Raw genomic sequence first — 21,282 nt, 5'->3', positions numbered from 1 at the left:
GGAATGATAAGTCAGTAGGCCGATGTAGTTTCTTCATGCACTGTGACCTGTACCTGCACTGGACGGCCAATTTCACATGTATTTTGTGTATTTTCAAAATACAAAATACTGTATTTGAATTTAAATATATTTTTTCACACAGTATTTTGTATTTGTATTTTATACATTTCCATGTATTTATGCCCACCTCTGCCTGTGAAGAAGCTTTATCTGAGAGTTTTACAGTCACAATATGTGGATTCTCACGTGATAAATCACATAAAAGCACAATGAGACGATCTTCATATCATTAGAATCAGGAGGTCAGCTCTACAGAAGACAATAGAGTGAGTATCAGACAACAGTGTGTGTGAGTGACTCAGGAGACTCATGACCGAGACTCAAACCTGGACACTTCTGCTATTGTGCAACACATGTTTGTCAGGAAAACGGGACAGACCGAGTCTGTGTTCAGTCATGAGTCTTCAGTAACTGTGGCAACCTCGGGAATATTGACTGTGTGTGTAAATCTAATAATCCACTCTGTATTGAGACGCATCCGAAGTTCAAATCACGCTCTTATAATGTACAAACACAGCAGAAGCGTCCATTCCTGCAGATTATTCATGTGCTTTAAATGACTTTAAACAGCAAGTGTTAGTTTGAGAAACGCAGTCTCAGTCGATCATCAGTTATTGATGCACGTATAACATAAGTGCATATGAGGGGGGTGTGTGTGTGTGTGTGTGTGTGTGTGTGTCATGAACAGATGGGCTGTTTCTTAATGCGCAGGAATGAGGAGCGTCTGCATATAAACCTCAGATTCTCAGAGTCTTCTGTTCCTGCGTCGATCTTCTTCTTCAACAGGTACTGTAGATCTTCTGCTTCTGTAGATCTTCTGCTTCTGTAGATCTTCTGCTTCTGTAGATCTTCTGCTTCTGTAGATCTTCTGCTTCTGTAGATCTTCTGCTTCTGTAGATCTTCTGCTTCTGTAGATCTTCTGCTTCTGTAGATCTTCTGCTTCAACACGCTTTCATAGGAATCTCTAACAGTGATCGAGAGTTTTGAGGCTTTAGATTTGATCTTGTTTTTGTGAAGTCACAGATTTACAGCGGTTATAAAGATCTGATCAGCTCAGGTTCTGCTGTTAGATATCAATGTTTGACCTTCACTTCTTAAATACTGATCTATGATTCACACCTTTAACAGGTACAGCACTAGTTAGATCACAGTAGTGTAGAATGATGATCTGCTGTGTGAATGCAACTGAAGTGGAAGTATAAATACACTGGCTGCCAAAAGTTTGGAATAATTGTGATGTTTTTAAAAGAGTCTCTTCTGCTCACCAAAGCTGCATTTATTTGATTGAATTATTATTCTAATGTAAATCATCTGTTTTCTATGTGAATATACAGTAAAGTGTAATTTATTCCTGTGATCAAAGCTGAATGTTCAGCATCATTACTCCAGTCTTCAGTGTCACATGATCCTTCAGAAATCACTCTAATATGAGGATCTGATGCTCAAGAAACATTTATGATTATTATCAGTGTTGAAAACAGTTTCATATTTCTGTGGAAACTGATACATTTTATTTTTCAGGATTCTTTGATGAATAGAAAGTTTTTAGAACAGCATTTATTTGAAATAGAATCTTTTGTAACATTATAAAAGTCTTTACTGTCACTTTTGATCAATTGAATGTGCCTTTGATGAATAAGTGTTAATTTCTTTATTTTTTTAATCTTACTCGCACCAAACGTGTAGTTTATGATGGTTTCCACAACAATCTGAAGCAGCACAACTGTTTTCAACACTGATAATAATCATAAATGTTTCTTGAGCAGCAAATCCTCATATTAGAGTGATTTCTGAAGGATCATGTGAAAAGCACAGAGTCGAGTAGCACGTGTTTGACGTTTGTAATTGTTTGATTCTCAGACATCATGAGTTGCCCGTCCTCTGGTCAGCAGGGCTTTTACCCTCAGATCCCTCAGCAGTCGGCTGGTACCGTATGGCCCGGTCAGCCCGGTCAACCCTGCCAACCCTGCTGGCCCTGCCAACCCAGTCAGGCGAGTTGGCCTGTTACCCAGCCCAGCGCATCGATCCCTACGACCTGGCCGGTCCAACCCACCCAACCAGGCTGGCCAAACCCTCCAACCACCCAACCAGGCTGGCCAAACCCACCAACAGTGCAACCAGCTCAACCCAACCCACCCATCCAACCAGTGCAACCCAATCCGCCAATCCAACCAGCGCAGCCAAACCCACCCATCCAACCCAACCCTCCAGTTCAGCCGAACCCACCTGTCCAACCAACCTGGCCAGCTCAGGTACCCACCCCAACAGGTTACCTCCCGTCTCCAGTCCCCCCAGCGTGGCACGGTAACCCTGGTCAACCCGGTTGGCCCGGTCAGACACCCGCAGGAGGAGCCCCACAGCCGTGGCCCCCGGCGCCAGTGACCGCTCCTGTAGTAAGACACTAAACCAGCTCATGATGGGTGATGGTCAAAGAGAACAAAACCATTAACAATGCTAATGATCACAACCAACTGGAAAATAAATAGGCTTATCTGTAGGCCAAAGGTCATGTGTCCAGTCGATTCATGTGTTCAATTAACCTGAGGAAGGTTAATTGAACAAAACACTGCGAATAAAATCCTGAAAAAGGTCGATTGAACAAAACATAGCAAATAAAACCCTGAGTAAGGTTGATTGAACAAAACATTGCGAATAAAAACCTGAGTAAGGTTGATTGAACAAAACATTGCGAATAAAAACCTGAGTAAGGTTGATTGAACAAAACATTGCGAATAAAAACCTGAAGGTCGATTGACAGGAGTATTGCGAATAAAAACCTGAGTAAGGTTGATTGAACAAAAAATTGCGAATAAAATCCTGAAAAATGTCGATTGAACAAAACATTGCGAATAAAAACCTGAGTAAGGTTGATTGAACAAAACATTGCGAATAAAAACCTGAAGGTCGATTGACAGGAATATTGCGAATAAAAACTTGAGTAAGGTTGATTGAACAAAACATTGCGAATAAAAACCTGAGTAAGGTTGATTGAACAAAACATTGCGAATAAAAACCTGAAGGTCGATTGACAGGAATATTGCGAATAAAAACCTGAGTAAGGTTGATTGAACAAAACATTGCGAATAAAAACCTGAAGGTCGATTGACAGGAATATTGCGAATAAAAACCTGAGTAAGGTTGATTGAACAAAACATTGCGAATAAAAACCTAAAGGTCGATTGACAGGAATATTGCAAATAAAAACCTGAGTAAGGTCGATTGAACAAAACATTGCGAATAAAATCCTGAAGGTCGATTGACAGGAATATTGCGAATAAAAACCTGAGTAAGGTCGATTGAACAAAACATTGCGAATAAAAACCTGAAGGTCGATTGACAGGAATATTGCGAATAAAAACCTGAGTAAGGTTGATTGAACAAAACATTGCGAATAAAAACCTGAAGGTCGATTGACAGGAATATTGCAAATAAAAACCTGAGTAAGGTCGATTGAACAAAACATTGCGAATAAAAACCTGAAGGTCGATTGACAGGAATATTGCGAATAAAAACCTGAGTAAGGTTGATTGAACAAAACATTGCGAATAAAAACCTGAAGGTTGATTGACAGGAATATTGCGAATAAAAATTTGAGGAGGGTCGATTGAAAACATTATGAATAAAACTGGACAGAGAGAACAAAATCATGATCAATGCTAATAATCACAACCAACTGCTAAATAAATAGGCTTATCTGTAGGTCAAAGGTCATGTGTCCATGAGGTGTGTCCATGAGGTTAACCTGAGGTTAATTGAACAAAACATTGTGAATAAAAACCTGAGGAAGGTTAATTGAACCAAACAATGCGAAAAAAATCTGAGGAAGGTTAATTGAACAAAACATTGCGAATAAAAAACCGAGGAAGGTCGAGTGAACGAAACATTGCGAATAAAAATCGGACAGAGAGAACAAAATCATGATCAATGCTAATAATCACAACCAATTGCAAAATAAATAGGCTTATCTATAAGTCAAAGGTCATGTGTCTAGTCAAACTAGGCGGTTGATAGTTGACACAACCGGTCCATGTTTCATCTATCTAACTAATGGGACTGTACTATAAAGTGTTACCAAACACAAGTCTCACTGAAACTCTGTTTTGTCTCGAGTCGTCGCTTGATTCCTGAATCAAATCCAGTTGAGAAGCGCTGCTCAGTTTGTTCAGCTTTATACCTGCAGGATTGTGTAGATCATGTATAAATATCATAGGCCTACTTTGATGTTCCTGAGCAGATGATAAGCCTATCAATATTTTCGCTGCTTGAAGAAAAACTTGAAGGTTGATTGAACAAAACGTTGCAAATAAATCCCTGAGGACGTTTTGTTCAATCAACCTTTGCAAATAAAAACCTGATAGTCAATTGACCGAAATGTTAGGGAAAATCAATGTCTAATAAAAATCAATGTTTTCTCTCCTTTCAGGTGGTTCCTTTCAACATGAATTTTCCCCGTGGGATCTATGACAAGCTAATGCTAACTATCAGAGGACAGATTAAACCAGATGCTAAAATGTAAGTGAGCACTAAAGAGATTGTTACCATTATGTAACCAATGTTACCATTTTTAACGTCTGGTTGAGTTTCAGAACTTAAGAGAAAATAGTGCCTCACACATCAGAATCATTTGTAGGTGCATCGGATAAAAGTCCCATATAAACTTATTTGATGAGTTTAAATCCCAAAAATTAATCCCGCACATTACTCAAATTTGCAACATCACAATTTCAGTCAATGGACCTTCCTTAAGCCTGACCGAAACACTGCAAATAAAAACTTGAGGAAGGTCGATTGAATGAAACATTGCAAACAAAACCTGAAGGTCGATTGAACGAAATGTTGCGAATAAAAACCTGAAGGTCGATTGAACGAAATATTGCGAATAAATATCTGAGGAAGGTTAATTGAACAAAACATTGCAAATAAAAACCTGAATAAGGTTGATTGAACGAAACATTGCTAATAAAATCCTGAAGGTCGATTGAACAAAACATTACGAATGAAAACCTGAGGAAGGTCGATTAAACGAAACATTGCGAACAAAAACCTGAAGGTCAATTGACAGAAATATTTTTTTAAAAAACCTGAGGAAGGTCGATTGAACAAAACATTGCACATAAATGCCCGAGGACAATCAACCTTCCTCAGGTTTTTATTCACAATATTTTATTCAGTCAACCTTTGCAAACAAAAAACCTGAGAGGAAGGTCGATTGACAGAAACTTTGCAAATAAAAACCTGAGGAATGTCAGCTGTACAAAACATTGCAAATAAAATTTTGTGATGATGCACATTTTAGCAGTATGTGGGATTTATACAGTTTTAAATGTCAGAACTTGAAATAATTACTCCAGAGCAAAACATGAACACAGTTTGATACTTTGACAAACGGAGTTAAGGAATTGTTGTTTTTTGTCGATAAAAAGGGTGCTACTAACGTTTCTTCTGTCGCAAGGTTCACGATCAACTTCCTGCGCGGGAACGATATCGCCCTTCACATCAACCCGCGATTCAACGAAGGAGGAAAAGCGATTCTGGTCCGCAATCATAAACTGGGGGAACGTTGGGGGAAAGAGGAGCGGGAGCTTCTGGGGCCGTTTCCGTTCGTGCCGGGACATCACTTTGAGGTAAACGATACGCTGGGGTTCGAACTCCAAGACCATCTGCCTAAAATCAAAGTGTTGAAACGACTCCCGTTTATTGGTGGGATTAAAGCACCAGGAGCGTCCAAAAAGTGATGGTGCCACTCTAGTGTGGTTCTGTAGGAGTGTGTGCGATTGACATGAAGACGCGAGTGTCACTGCAGTAACCTTCACGTCTCTCTGTAGATGAAGATCCTCTGCACCTTCACTGAGTTCAAGGTGGTCGTCAACAACACACCCACCTTTGAATTTAAGCACCGTATCAGAGAGGTCAACCAGATCGACCGCATCAACATCCTGCATGACGTGACCCTCACGTCCGTCAACGTGGACACGCTCCCGTGAGACAGGGTCAGCTGAACTAACCATGGCAGAGTATCAAACCTACAGCTTACAGACGGACCCTCAGTAAAACACAAAACCTCACGCAAATATCACGACTGGACTCAAACGCCTTTCCCTTTAACTGAGAGTTACAGAAAACTTGTATAGCCTACAATAAGGTTTCGTTTGTTAGCATCAGTTAACATGAACAAGCATTTGTTAATCATAGTTAATGCTAATTTCATCAATTACTAATACATTAAAATCAAATGTATCGCTTAATATTTAATGGAGCTGAGCTACTGTAACTAATGTATTGCTCATTGTTAGATAATGCTAATTATTGCATTGCCAATAGGACCTTATTGTAAAGTGTTACAGAGTTTTCTTTACCAAAACAATGGAGTATTAACTAAGAAATACTACCACTGGTAACACTTTACAAAATGGTCAATTACTGTGATTGGATGTAAAACTTCCTGCTTCAAATGCAATCAATAACTCGTTTCTAATTTGTTTGTTTTTTTGTGCAGGGTCAGAAATAAACAGGGGATTCTGTCAAAAATAGCACTTGTATAAGATCTTGACTTTTATATGATAACATATGATATGATTTAGCAACATCACAAGAGCAAGAGAGCCGTGTTCACCAATATTGGCACGATTGCAACTGTGATATTGATTTTATACAATAAACAAAATGTTTGTAGAAGATAAATCTGGACATTATTGATGCAGGTGTGATTGTGGTTTAGATGCAGCTTCTGCACAGATTAATCTTGTTAGTGCTTTCATTGAATTGCAGCTCTATTTAGTGTCTTATTATTTTAACTGTATTTATTGATTAAACAGAAGACATTTATCAGGCAGCAGATGTGGATTTTTTGGATGAATTTAAGGAGTGCTGGTCTGGATTGGTCTGGTCTCGATTAGGTCTATAACTAATGTTAACAAATACAACTTTTGATTTGAAAAACCTTTAGTAAATGTTGAAATTTAAGATTAATACATGCTGTAGAAGTACTGTTCATTCTTAGTCCATGTTAACTGAACCTTAATAATCACATCTAAATGTTACCTTGCCATCTTTACTTTTATACTGTCATTCTGTGTCATATTTGTAAAGTATGAGATCCTAAAAATCTGTTATGGTGAAATAGTCAAATGTGTTGATTTTTCAATAATGAAAACTTCACTAGTGATCTCAAGACGGTGCATTATGAAGATTAAATTAAACAGAGAATAACACATCATGACTAACATATGCAGAGCTTACTAAGAAATACTAATGTTGAGTGTGAATTAAAGTCAATGTAAATGAATTAAAAAAAAGATCTACTTCAAATACATATGATATTTCAGTTTATTGTGTGAGAAATCAGGTCAAACAAAATCACTGATCAAAAATAAATAAAAACAAATAAAAGGATTGTTTAAAATGTCATTAAATTATCACTAACATGACACACATTATTAACCTGTTTGGCAATAAAACATGAATAAAATGGATATCCAAAAAATTAAAAACAAACAATCACGAATCACAACTGGTGACTTATAATAAAAAATATTAACATAGACAAGACTTAAATTACATAAGTGGGTGAACTAGAACTAATTAAAACTGCAGATCTGGTGAGTATGGAGAGTATGGGGAGCATGGGGAGTATGGAGAGCATGGGGAGTATGGGGAGCATGGGGAGTATGGAGAGCATGGGGAGTATGGAGAGTATGGGGAGCATGGGGAGTATGGAGAGTATGGAGAGTATGGGGAGCATGGAGAGTATGGGGAGTATGGAGAGCATGGAGAGTATGGGGAGCATGGAGAGCATGGGGAGTATGGAGAGTATGGGGAGCATGGGGAGTATGGAGAGTATGGGGAGCATGGAGAGTATGGGGAGCATGGGGAGTATGGAGAGTATGGGGAGCATGGGGAGCATGGGGAGCATGGAGAGCATGGGGAGCATGGGGAGTATGGAGAGTATGGGGAGTATGGGGAGTATGGGGAGCATGGGGAGCATGGAGAGCATGGGGAGCATGGAGAGTATGGGGAGCATGGGGAGCATGGAGAGTATGGAGAGCATGGAGAGTATGGAGAGTATGGAGAGTATGGAGAGCATGGGGAGTATGGAGAGCATGGAGAGTATGGGGAGCATGGGGAGTATGGGGAGTATGGAGAGTATGGAGAGTATGGAGAGCATGGAGAGTATGGAGAGCATGGAGAGTATGGAGAGCATGGGGAGTATGGGGAGTATGGAGAGTATGGGGAGTATGGAGAGTATGGAGAGTATGGAGAGCATGGGGAGTATGGAGAGCATGGAGAGTATGGGGAGCATGGGGAGTATGGGGAGTATGGAGAGTATGGGGAGCATGGGGAGCATGGAGAGTATGGAGAGCATGGAGAGTATGGAGAGCATGGAGAGTATGGGGAGCATGGGGAGTATGGGGAGTATGGAGAGTATGGGGAGTATGGAGAGTATGGAGAGTATGGAGAGCATGGGGAGTATGGAGAGCATGGGGAGTATGGAGAGCATGGGGAGTATGGAGAGCATGGGGAGTATGGAGAGTATGGAGAGCATGGAGAGTATGGGGAGTATGGAGAGTATGGGGAGCATGGGGAGTATGGAGAGCATGGGGAGTATGGAGAGTATGGGGAGTATGGGGAGCATGGGGAGTATGGAGAGTATGGGGAGTATGGGGAGCATGGGGAGCATGGAGAGTATGGAGAGTATGGAGAGTATGGGGAGTATGGGGAGCATGGGGAGCATGGAGAGTATGGAGAGTATGGGGAGCATGGAGAGTTTGGGGAGTATGGAGAGTTTGGGGAGCATGGGGAGCATGGAGAGTATGGGGAGTATGGAGAGTATGGGGAGCATGGAGAGTATGGGGAGTATGGAGAGTATGGGGAGTATGGGGAGTATGGGGAGCATGGAGAGTATGGGGAGTATGGGGAGTATGGAGAGTATGGGGAGTATGGGGAGCATGGAGAGTATGGGGAGTATGGGGAGTATGGGGAGCATGGAGAGTATGGGGAGTATGGAGAGTATGGGGAGCATGGGGAGTATGGGGAGTATGGAGAGTATGGGGAGCATGGGGAGTATGGAGAGTATGGGGAGCATGGGGAGCATGGAGAGTATGGGGAGCATGGAGAGTATGGGGAGCATGGAGAGTATGGGGAGCATGGGGAGTATGGGGAGTATGGGGAGCATGGGGAGCATGGAGAGTATGGGGAGCATGGAGAGTATGGAGAGTATGAGGAGCATGGAGAGTTTGGGGAGTATGGGGAGCATGGGGAGTATGGGGAGTATGGGGAGCATGGAGAGTATGGGGAGCATGGAGAGTATGGGGAGCATGGGGAGTATGGGGAGTATGGGGAGCATGGGGAGCATGGAGAGTATGGGGAGCATGGAGAGTATGGAGAGTATGAGGAGCATGGAGAGTTTGGGGAGTATGGGGAGCATGGGGAGTATGGAGAGTTTGGGGAGCATGGGGAGCATGGGGAGTATGGAGAGTATGGAGAGCATGGGGAGTATGGGGAGCATGGGGAGCATGGGGAGTATGGAGAGTTTGGGGAGCATGGGGAGCATGGGGAGTATGGAGAGTATGGAGAGCATGGGGAGTATGGGGAGCATGGGGAGTATGGAGAGTTTGGGGAGCATGGGGAGTATGGAGAGTATGGAGAGCATGGGGAGTATGGGGAGCATGGGGAGTATGGAGAGTATGGGGAGTATGGAGAGTTTGGGGAGTATGGGGAGCATGGGGAGTATGGAGAGTTTGGGGAGTATGGGGAGCATGGAGAGTATGGAGAGCATGGGGAGTATGGGGAGCATGGGGAGTATGGAGAGTATGGGGAGTATGGAGAGTTTGGGGAGTATGGGGAGTATGGAGAGTCTGTTGAGTATGGAGAGAAGCGCTACACCTGCTGCTGGAGTCTCTCCTCCACCGAGCGCAGCAGCAGAAGCGAGTACTGCTCCAGTAACGCCAGTGTGGCCTTCCCCTCTCCCATCACGGATCCGGTCTTCCCCTCTCCCGTCACGGATCCTGGTGATCCCGGCACTGAATCCAGCTCGGATCGCACGAGCACTAGAGCGTCTGACATCAGCTTCTGCATCTGCTGCTGCTCGCCGCTGCGCTCGGCATCATGGGACATCAGCTGAACACACCAACAATACAGCATTCAATCAGCAGCACACCATACTATATATACTAATATAAAGAGAGACTATATCATCAGGGCTGGGTTGAAAATATCAAATATATTCTTGTTTTGATGAACTGATTTTGATTTATTCAGTGCTGTTTTCAGTGGATGTGAGAAGAAAACTTCACTAAACATCTGTAGCTCCTGCCATCCAATAATCACAGTAATCTCTGATACTTTTGATAAGAAACAAAGTCTCAGTTTCAAATCCTGTGAGTTTAATCAGTGTGTGTGTGTGTGTGTGGGTGTGTGTGTGTTTAATGTGTGTGACAGATGAACCGATCATCTCTTCCTCTTTACTACTAGTTACAGCAGCAAATAAACATCAATGAACATCAGAAGGAAAGTTGAAAGATTCAGAACAACTTCCTGAAATCAATCATGTCTCATGTAATCCATCAGTCAGTGTTTCACCCGTCACTAAAACAGCGGGAGAACAATGATGTCACGTAACGTCACACTTACCTCAGAAAAGCCTTTCAGTGAACAAACTCTACAGAAGAATAACTCTAGAGAGGAGCTTCTGACACACATGCACTAGATTACATGTTCATTATATTTGACTAGATCTGTCCTTCAGTGTTTAATGTGTGTTTGAATAAATCTGTCACCATTTAAATGTTCACTATTAAAACCGAGTGTAATGGAGTTCAGCAGAGCACAACTCAATGATCATCAATGATATCAAATATTAGGGTGAGCTTGTGTTCCTCTGTGTGTATGTTGGTGACGCCTCTGTCTACATGAATGGATTCTGAATCAGTTTGAGATCAGAATCTGGTCGATGGGGTATGTGTGTGTGTGTGTGTGTGTGTGTGTGTGTGTGTGTGTGTGTGTGTGTGTGTGTGTGTGTGTGTGTGTGTGTGTGTGTGTGTGTGTGTGTGTGTGTGTCTCTCACCGTCCGATAGAGTCCTGTGGCTCTCCTCACACTGATGCACAGATCGACTGCTGAGCGTCTGCAGGCCTCCAGACTGACCACCGGCTCTGTCCACACACACACATCAGCTCCGTCACACACAGATCACACACAGTTATGAAGTATTCAAATATTACAAATATCGCTGGCTCTTTGACTAATTGCTTTTGTTCCTCTTTTGTAAGCTGCTTTGGATAAAAGCATCTGCGAAATGCATGAATGCTACATTCTTCTAAATGCCATAATTATTTGTTAACAAACAAGTATTCATTACTTCAATGAGCTCATTGTTTCTGCATTAAATTATTACATTGTTTAAATTACAAAATTTTTTGCTAACTGTGATTTTGTATTATGTACATTTCTGAAACACATAACTTAGTTTCCTCAGTCTGATAACAGATCACTGTAAATTGTAATATGGACTCATGCATTTTCTGTAAAGCTGCTTTGAAATGATGTGTATTGTGAAAAGCGCTATACAAATAAATGTGAATTTAATTGAATTAATAATGCTAGAGGAAGGAAGTGAAACAGAGGAAGAGGAAGCAGAACCTTGATCATCAGACGTCACAGAGAAAGCCTTCACCGCCGCTTGAGGACGCTGCATCTGCTGCAGGTCAGAGGTCACGGCTCCTGATGACTCCGGGTCAGCGTGAGGAGAGCTGGATCTGCTCGGCCACTCTGCAAACGGGCTGCTCAGGCGCTGACAGGCACGAGGTTTGACTTGTTTTTGTTCGGATGGAGCGTTTGGAAACGGCAGGGTCATGTGGAGGTCATCGCCGATGGAAACGCAGCGGCTGACCTTGGCCCTGGAGCTGGTGGTGGGGCTCATGTAGGAGCGCGAGCGGAGGCTGTCCCACGGCACGGTGGGGTCAATCCTCTCCAAACTCAGCTTAGACAGGCTGGGACGCACCTCTCGACGGAGACGGGGCGGAGTCAGGGACTTTTGCGCTGGGAAAAAATAAATATTTCAATAAAACACATGGTAAAAGAAATAGAAGGAAAAATAACAGCTCGTTTATGCATCATGCATGTTGTCACCATTCACCACCATTATATCTTAATAAAATTGATATCACAATAACAGAAAATTCCATAGACTTCAGGATTAAAGACAGAAACTGACATGAAATGTTCTATTAACCCAACATTGATTATTAAAACAAAATCACAATATGCATTAATATTATTATATGCACAAATGATGCGCAAACTGCTTTTTGAAAATGTCACTGAAATTAATCAAATCACACAAAATAAAAAAAATGAACAAATATAAATAAATATATACAAAACATATTACATATTATATATATATATACACTCTATTGCCAAAAGTATTGGGACACCCCTCCAAATCATTGAATTCAGGAGTTCCAATCACTTCCATGGCCACAGGTGTATAAATCAAGCACTAGACATGCATCTGTGAAAAACATCTGTGAAAGAATGGGTCGTTCTCAGGAGCTCAGTGAAGTGGTAGAGTGATCAGTTGCCACCTGTGCAATTAGTGCAAGTCCATTAGTGAAATTTCCTCACTACTAAATATTCCACGGGCAACTGTTAGTGGTATTATAACAAAGTGGAAGCAATTGGGAACAACAGCCAGGAAGTGGTAGGCCACGTAAAATCCCAGAGTGGGGTCAAAGCATGCTGAGGCTCATAGTGCGCAGAAGTCGCCAACTTTCTGCAGAGTCAACATTTCATTTTTCATTTTTCATTTCATTTATTTATTTATTTACAAAATACCAAAAGTATAATAATGCAGTCATTGGAACACAATCAAATAGGTATAGTGAATGGGTCCCCCAAAGAAGCTAGAGAAGCTTATGGGTGGGGGCCCGTAATTTTACAAGAGAAAAGTAGTACGGTAAAGGTACATGATCACCACCTGGTACCAGACGATGATAACAGAGCACACAAGAAAAACGCACAAGGACATACATACAGTGCATACACATACATTCATGCTCATACATCCCAGTAGTCCATGAGAAAGCAGTTATATATTAAATATAAGTTGATAAATAATAATTTTTTAGTTGTTTTTTAAAGTTGGAGATAGAGGGCAACACCTTAATGTCATCATTGATCCCGTTCCAAATTTGGGGCCCCCTACATGCCACACTCATACTAGTGCGCAAATATCGGCGATATTTACCATATATTAGTGATTTAGTTCTCGTTTGGTATGTGTGCTGGGGGCTGCAGATAGGAATAAGACTTTTTAATCTAGAGTTCAGATTATTTACAGTTTGATAGATAAGGCAAGCATTATGATATTTATTTAGCTCAACTACTCTTAATAACTCAAATCGATAAAATAGATGGTATGAAGAAGAATTTATCTCTGACCAGGAAAGAGCCCGTATGGCTTTCTTTTGTAATGAAATAAGTTTTTTAAGATGACTTGTGTATGTGTTGCACCATATCACATTACAATAATTAAGATGTGGTTCAAACAAAGTTTTATACAACACAAGAAGAGCTGACAGAGGGAGAAATTGTCTGATCTTATAAAACAAGCCAACATACTTTGAAAGTTTGGTAACAATCTGATCAATATGACATTTAAAAGTAAGAGATTCGTCAATGAGGACCCCCAGAAATTTAGTGGAAAACACTCTTTTTATCAATTGTTCATTTATTTTAATCAGACAGAGATCAGTGTTTTTAAAAAGAAAATTATTGGTTGATTTGAATACTATGTAGTTAGTTTTGCTAATATTTAATGACAGTTTATTGCATTTAAACCAAGTGTCAACTTTAATTAGTTCTAAGTTTACTATATTTTGAAGAATAATTGGATTACTATGTGATGTAAACAAATTAGTATCATCTGCAAAGATGATTTTATGGAATGTTTTAGATGAATTTACAAAATCATTTATATATAAGATAAATAAGAGTGGCCCCAAGATAGAGCCCTGGGGGACCCCGACAGTTATAGGCTTACAGGAAGAGTTATAATCATTTACATAGACATACTGTTTTCTTCCATATAAATAACTTCTGAACCATTCAAGTGCTAAACCTCTGATACCATAGTGATACAATTTGTGCAATAATATATCGAAATCAATGGTATCAAATGCTTTTGATAGGTCCAAGAAAATGCCAACACCACATTTTCCCTCTTCAATACAGTCATTAATTTGCTCAATAAGGTCAAGTATCGCCATACAAGTTGTACTCTTTTTTCTGAAACCGTATTGAGACGGAACTAAAATATCAAATTTGTCAAGATAGCCACTTAATCTATTATATACTACCTTCTCAAATACTTTAGAGAAAGTGGGTAGAATTGATATTGGCCGGTAATTGTTCATATCATTTCGGTCGCCCGATTTATAAATTGGGATTATCTTAGCGATTTTCGTCATTTTAGGTACATTACCAGTAGATAAAGAAAGGTTAATACAATGAGCCATTGGCTCTACAATGATGTTCGCAATGGCCTTCATAATCTTACTAGATATTCCATCTGCACCAGTAGAGTTTGAGCTCCTTAAGTCATGAATGATCTTGCGGAGTTCAGTACTGTCTGTTGGTCTCAAGACAAATGAATGAATGTAGTTTCCAGAGAGAAAATGCTTAAAGTTGACACTCTTCGGTTGATTTATATTTTTCGACAGATTTACACCCATTGAGGCAAAATGATTATTAAAACTCAGTGCCAGATCATCTTTAGGATCAACCAGGTCAGGTAGAGTAGTCTGTTTATATCTCCTATTGAGAACTTCATTTAACACATTCCATGACCTCCTGCTGTCCCATTGTGAAGCTTTTAAAAGTTCTGTGTAATGATTTCTTTTAGTCTTTCTTATAATCTGTGTTAATTTATTTTTATAGGTAATATATTTATCTTTATTTAAGCTAGAAGGATTTTTTATATACAATTTATAAAGCCTACTTTTACATTTAATAGATTTCAAAATTCCCCTTGTAATCCAAGGGTTCTGGAGAGTAGTGCAACATTTAACAGTATTCTCAGGGATTGTGTCCTTAATGGAATCTTGAATGATCTTTATCAGACTGTCATATGCAGCATCCGGAGTCCTGCTGTCATAGACAGAGGCCCACGACTTGACCTGTAAGTTAGCAGTCAAATGCTGTAAGGATCTCTCATTAATGATTTTATTTTTTAATTTTAGTAAGTGGAGGAGAGACTATTTTTCCAGAACCAAAAAAAATTACAATGGGAAAATGATCAGTGATGTCTGACTGCACGATCCCAGTCACCAGCTTAGTATTTTGAATATTAGTAATGATATTGTCAATAATTGTCTTTGATGTAGATGTAACTCTGGTAAATCTATTTATGGTGGGGAAAAAAGAGGAGGAATGCAGTGTGTTCATGAAGTTATGTTTTGCCCCATCTTCATTAAAAATATCAATGTTATAATCCCCAAGAAGTATACAATCTTTTTTTTGATTAATCAGTTTATGTAGTAGATCCTCCAGTTTAGGAAAAAATGTGTTAAGAGCAGAGTCGGGTGGACGATAAAGTACACCGACAATAAATGTTTTATCACAATTGTTAATCTCAATGAATAAAGACTCACAAAAATCATCCTCTAAGAAAAAATCACATTTTTTTACCTGAAGAGTACTCTTAACATAAAGGCAAACCCCTCCACCTGTTCTATTTGGTCTGTTCTTAATATATAGATTGTATCCATCCAGATTCAGTAATTCTACATTTGAAAATTCATTGAGCCAGGTTTCACTACACCCAATTACATCAAAGTGACAACTTGAATCAGATAATAGGGAAACTAAATCATAGTGATGTTTGTTTAGGCTTCTGATATTTAAATGTAACAGTGAATAATTATATATATCATTTAATGGTTTTAGGTCATCGGGGTCAAAAACATTACAAGTAGTATTTCCACCCATATCAATAAGAAACTGAGAATCTCCAACGATATTAAAATCATCAAAACTCATAATATACCCAGTAAAGTTTGATCATGGAGTTTTCTGGGATACACAGTGAAAGTCGCAAATACATTCGGAGCAACCAAACACACGAGCATACACACACACACACACATAAGTAATCCAGTAACATTGTGTAAAACAATGTGTACTACGCCGCAGTCGTCCGCGCCAACTCGCAAAAGGAACAAAATAATAAAATGGTCTCATAGAAATGAAAAGGAAAAGTCTCTCACCTCTCCACCTAGAAAAGGAAGAGTAACGTTAGGCTATTAAAGGTATTTCATTATAGAAGGAGTCTCGGCCATGATCCGCAGAAGTAGAGGCAAACTGATCACCACTGTCCACTGTCAAATAGAAAACGGCATAGGCCTACAACTCTAAAACGTTACTCAAATGATAGTTAACCGTGGCCTGCCATCCTCGTCGTGTGGATTTAATTAAACTATAGTCTAGGTGTTCCGCGAAGGCAATGAGTCAATGAAAGCTTCAGCCTCAGCTACCGAGGGAAAGTGTTTCCTACCTCCCGACTCCATCTTGATGTAAAGCCTGGCCGGGTAGAGCAGGGCAGGCTTGAATCCTCGCTCGTACAGCTCCGACATGACCATCTTAAACTCCTTCCGCTGCTCCACAACCTCTGGAGCATAATCCTCAAACACAAGAATAGTACGGTCCATGAACCTCAACCTTCCCCTCATGGACCGTGCATGGCGGATGATCCTGTCCTTCACCTGGAACCTAAGGAGTCGAATAATGACCGGTCTTGGTCGCTGATTGAGTGGAGGTTTGGGAGCCAAGGCTCTGTGAGCCCGCTCACACTCCACAGGCGAATCAAGGACCCCTCCAAACACCTCATCGAGCATCTTGGCGAAGAAAGCCGTCGGCCGTGGCCCCTCCACAGATTCAGGTACACCGATAATCCTGATGTTGTTTCGCCGACTGCGTGATTCGAGATCGATGATTTTTGTTGCTAGTTTAGCCTGGTCTGTCTGGAGCTTGATAATAGCTTCCTTGGCAGCCTTCAGACATTGCTCTCGTGCATCACCTTCACTCTCAAGAATTTCAAGTTTTTCAGCGTGTTCTGTCACGGTAGTTATGACACTATTCAACTTGGTCTCAAGAGCAGAAAAAGTTTGCTTGAAGTCCTCGGAGATGGCGGTTCGATGAGACTCAAGCAAGTGGGTGAGGGACGTCATAGTGACCGCCTCGGCGTTTGAGTCGGTTTGCACGGCTTTAGCTTTTGGCATTGTCACATCAGCTCAGCAGCATGCAGTCCAGTAAATTAGATTCACCACTTTGGATTAGTTTTTTAGGAGAGAGTTAGGTTTAAAGTTTTAGACACGAACAAACATTTGCAAGGGCACGAGACGTTGCATGCTCCGCTTGTTACCACATCACGTGACCCTTGTTACCTGGGCCAATGAAACAGCTACAGACCTCCAAACTTCTGTGGCCTTCAGATTAGCTCAAGGGCAGTGTGTAGTGTGTAAAGCATGGGATGCAGTGGTGTAAAGTGTGGGATGCAGTGGTGTAAATATTTGGATGCAGTGGTGTAAAGCGTGGGATGCAGTGGTGTAAAGAGTGGGATGCAGTGGTGTAAATATTTGGATGCAGTGGTGTAAAGCGTGGGCGTGGGATGCAGTGGTGTAAATATTTGGATGCAGTGGTGTAAAGCGTGGGATGCAGTGGAGTAAAGCGTGGGATGCAGTGGAGTAAAGCGTGGGATGCAGTGCCAAAGCGTGGGATGCAGTGGTGTAAAGCGTGGGATGCAGTGGTGTAAAGCGTGGGATGCAGTGGTGTAAAGTGTGGGATGCAGTGGTGTAAAGCGTGGGATGCAGTGGTGTAAAGCGTGGGATGCAGTGGTGTAAAGTGTGGGATGCAGTGGTGTAAAGTGTGTGATGCAGTGGTGTAATGTGTGGGATGCAGTGGGGTAAAGCGTGGGATGCAGTGGGGTAAAGTGTGGGATGCAGTGGGGTAAAGCGTGGGATGCAGTGGTGTAAAGCGTGGGATGCAGTGGAGTAAAGCGTGGGATGCAGTGGTGTAAAGCCTGGGATGCAGTGGTGTAAAGCGTGGGATGCAGTGGTGTAAAGCCTGGGATGCAGTGGTGTAAAGCGTGGGATGCAGTGGTGTAAAGCGTGGGATGCAGTGGTGTAAAGCGTGGGATGCAGTGGTGTAAATATTTGGATGCAGTGGTGTAAAGCGTGGGATGCAGTGGTGTAAAGCGTGGGATGCAGTGGTGTAAAGCGTGGGGTGCAGTGGTGTAAAGCGTGGGGTGCAGTGATGTAAAGCGTGGGATGCAGTGGTGTAAAGCGTGGGGTGCAGTGGTGTAAAGCGTGGGATGCAGTGGTGTAAAGCGTGGGATGCAGTGGTGTAAAGCGTGGGATGCAGTGCTGTAAAGCGTGGGATGCAGTGGTGTAAAGAGTGGGATGCAGTGCTGTAAAGAGTGGGATGCAGTGGTGTAAAGCGTCAGAGGCAGTGGTGTAAAGCATGGGATGCAGTGGTGTAAAGCGTGGGATGCAGTGGTGTAAAGCGTGGGATGCAGTGCTGTAAAGCGTGGGATGCAGTGCTGTAAAGCGTGGGATACAGTGGGGTAAAGATTTGGATGCAGTGGTGTAAAGCATGGGATGCAGTGGTGTAAAGCGTGGTGTAAAGCGTGGGATGCAGTGGTGTAAAGATTTGGATGCAGTGGTGTAAAGCGTGGGATGCAGTGGTGTAAAGATTTGGATGCAGTGGTGTAAAGAGTGGGATGCAGTGGTGTAAAGCGTGGGATGCAGTGGTGTAAAGCGTGGGATGCAGTGGTGTAAAGAGTGGGATGCAGTGGTGTAAAGCGTGGGATGCAGTGCTGTAAAGCGTGGGATGCAGTGGTGTAAAGAGTGGGATGCAGTGGTGTAAAGCGTGGGATGCAGTGGTGTAAAGCGTGGGATGCAGTGGTGTAAAGCGTGGGGTGCAGTGGTGTAAAGCGTGGGGTGCAGTGGTGTAAAGCGTGGGGTGCAGTGGTGTAAAGCGTGGGGTGCAGTGGTGTAAAGCGTGGGATGCAGTGGTGTAAAGCGTGGGATGCAGTGGTGTAAAGCGTGGGATGCAGTGGTGTAAAGCGTGGGGTGCAGTGATGTAAAGCGTGGGATGCAGTGGTGTAAAGCGTGGGGTGCAGTGGTGTAAAGCGTGGGATGCAGTGGTGTAAAGCGTGGGATGCAGTGGTGTAAAGCGTGGGATGCAGTGGTGTAAAGCGTGGGATGCAGTGGTGTAAAGCGTGGGATGCAGTGGTGTAAAGCGTGGGATGCAGTGCTGTAAAGCGTGGGATGCAGTGCTGTAAAGAGTGGGATGCAGTGGTGTAAAGAGTGGGATGCAGTGCTGTAAAGAGTGGGATGCAGTGGTGTAAAGCGTGGGATGCAGTGGTGTAAAGTGTGGGATGCAGTGGTGTAAAGCGTCAGAGGCAGTGGTGTAAAGCATGGGATGCAGTGGTGTAAAGCGTGGGATGCAGTGCTGTAAAGCGTGGGATGCAGTGCTGTAAAGCGTGGGATACAGTGGTGTAAAGCGTGGGATGCAGTGCTGTAAAGCGTGGGATGCAGTGCTGTAAAGCGTGGGATGCAGTGGTGTAAAGAGTGGGATGCAGTGCTGTAAAGAGTGGGATGCAGTGGTGTAAAGCGTCAGAGGCAGTGGTGTAAAGTGTGGGATGCAGTGGTGTAAAGTGTGGGATGCAGTGGTGTAAAGCGTCAGAGGCAGTGGTGTAAAGCGTGGGATGCAGTGGTGTAAAGCGTGGGATGCAGTGGTGTAAAGCGTGGGATGCAGTGCTGTAAAGCGTGGGATACAGTGGGGTAAAGAGTGGGATGCAGTGGTGTAAAGCGTGGGATACAGTGGGGTAAAGAGTGGGATGCAGTGGTGTAAAGCGTGGGATGCAGTGGTGTAAAGTGTGGGATACAGTGGTGTAAAGCGTGGGATGCAGTGGTGTAAAGCGTGGGATGCAGTGGGGTAAAGCGTGGGGTGCAGTGGGGTAAAGCGTGGGATGCAGTGGTGTAAAGCGTGGGATGCAGTGGTGTAAAGCGTGGGATGCAGTGGCGTGGGATGCAGTGGTGTAAAGCGTGGGATGCAGTGGTGTAAAGCGTGGGATGCAGTGGTGTAAAGCGTGGGATGCAGTGGCGTGGGATGCAGTGGTGTAAAGCGTGGGATGCAGTGGTGTAAAGCGTGGGATGCAGTGGAGTAAAGCGTGGGATGCAGTGGTGTAAAGCGTGGGATGCAGTGGGGTAAAGCGTGGGGTGCAGTGGGGTAAAGCGTGGGATGCAGTGGAGTAAAGCGTGGGATGCAGTGGTGTAAAGCGTGGGATGCAGTGGTGTAAAGCGTGGGATGCAGTGGAGTAAAGCGTGGGATGCAGTGGTGTAAAGCGTGGGATGCAGTGGTGTAAAGCGTGGGATGCAGTGGTGTAAAGCGTGGGATGCAGTGGTGTAAAGCGTGGGATGCAGTGGAGTAAAGCGTGGGATGCAGTGGTGTAAAGCGTGGGATGCAGTGGTGTAAAGCGTGGGATGCAGTGGAGTAAAGCGTGGGATGCAGTGGTGTAAAGCGTGGGATGCAGTGGAGTAAAGCATGGGATGCAGTGGTGTAAAGTGTGGGATGCAGTGGAGTAAAGCGTGGGATGCAGTGGCGTGGGATGCAGTGGTGTAAAGCGTGGGATGCAGTGGAGTAAAGCGTGGGATGCAGTGGTGTAAAGCGTGGGATGCAGTGGTGTAAAGCGTGGGATGCAGTGGTGTAAAGCGTGGGATGCAGTGTTGTAAAGCGTGGGATGCAGTGGCGTGGGATGCAGTGGTGTAAAGCGTGGGATGCAGTGGAGTAAAGCGTGGGATGCAGTGGTGTAAAGCGTGGGATGCAGTGGTGTAAAGCATGGGATGCAGTGGTGTAAAGCATGGGATGCAGTGGAGTAAAGCATGGGATGCAGTGGTGTAAAGCAGCTGCCATTGGACTCTAGATTAGTGGAGACGTGTTCTCTGGAGTGACGAATCACTCTTCTGATGGACGAGTCTGGGTTTGGCAGTTGCCAAGAGAACGGTACTTGCCTGACTGCATTGTGCCAAGTGTAATGTTTGGTGGAGGGGGGATTATGGTGTGGGGTTGTTTTTTTCAGGGGTTGGGTTTGGCCCCTTAGTTCCAGTGAAAGGAACTCCTAATGATCAACAAACTGATACTGGTGTGACTCCGATCTTCAACCA

The 21,282-nt window shown here is 42.9% G+C and overlaps 2 protein-coding genes across 3 annotated transcripts in view; one reads left to right on the top strand and one right to left on the bottom strand.

Moving 5' to 3' along the window:
* Positions 1–643: 643 nt before the first annotated feature.
* LOC307168700 (uncharacterized protein) lies at positions 644–7,425 on the top strand. Of its 2 annotated transcripts, none has more exons than XM_079888868.1 (5): positions 644–846; positions 1,921–2,312; positions 4,484–4,572; positions 5,513–5,684; positions 5,886–7,425. In XM_079888868.1, the coding sequence occupies exons 2-5, from the start codon at positions 1,926–1,928 to the stop codon at positions 6,042–6,044; spliced, it is 807 nt and encodes a 268-aa protein (XP_079744994.1). In that variant the 5' UTR covers positions 644–846; positions 1,921–1,925; the 3' UTR covers positions 6,045–7,425. The 2 variants fall into 2 exon arrangements, with proteins under 2 accessions (XP_079744994.1, XP_079744993.1); XM_079888867.1 differs by having other exon boundaries at positions 1,921–2,453.
* A 2,416-nt stretch (positions 7,426–9,841) lies between these two features.
* Positions 9,842–21,282, bottom strand: part of LOC307168209 (mitogen-activated protein kinase-binding protein 1-like) — a 49,776-nt gene continuing 38,335 nt past the window's right edge. The window contains exons 27-29 of the mRNA XM_079887902.1: positions 11,696–12,094; positions 11,123–11,208; positions 9,842–10,176 (exon numbers count right to left, since the gene is read on the bottom strand). Coding sequence (XP_079744028.1) covers positions 9,937–10,176; positions 11,123–11,208; positions 11,696–12,094 — 725 coding nt within the window. The 3' untranslated portion in view covers positions 9,842–9,936. The remainder of the gene's footprint in view (positions 10,177–11,122; positions 11,209–11,695; positions 12,095–21,282) is intronic.

This window comes from Squalius cephalus (assembly GCF_949319135.1).
Source record: "Squalius cephalus genome assembly, chromosome: 12".
NCBI lineage: Eukaryota > Metazoa > Chordata > Actinopteri > Cypriniformes > Leuciscidae > Squalius > Squalius cephalus.
This window is presented reverse-complemented; position numbering and strand designations above follow the sequence as displayed.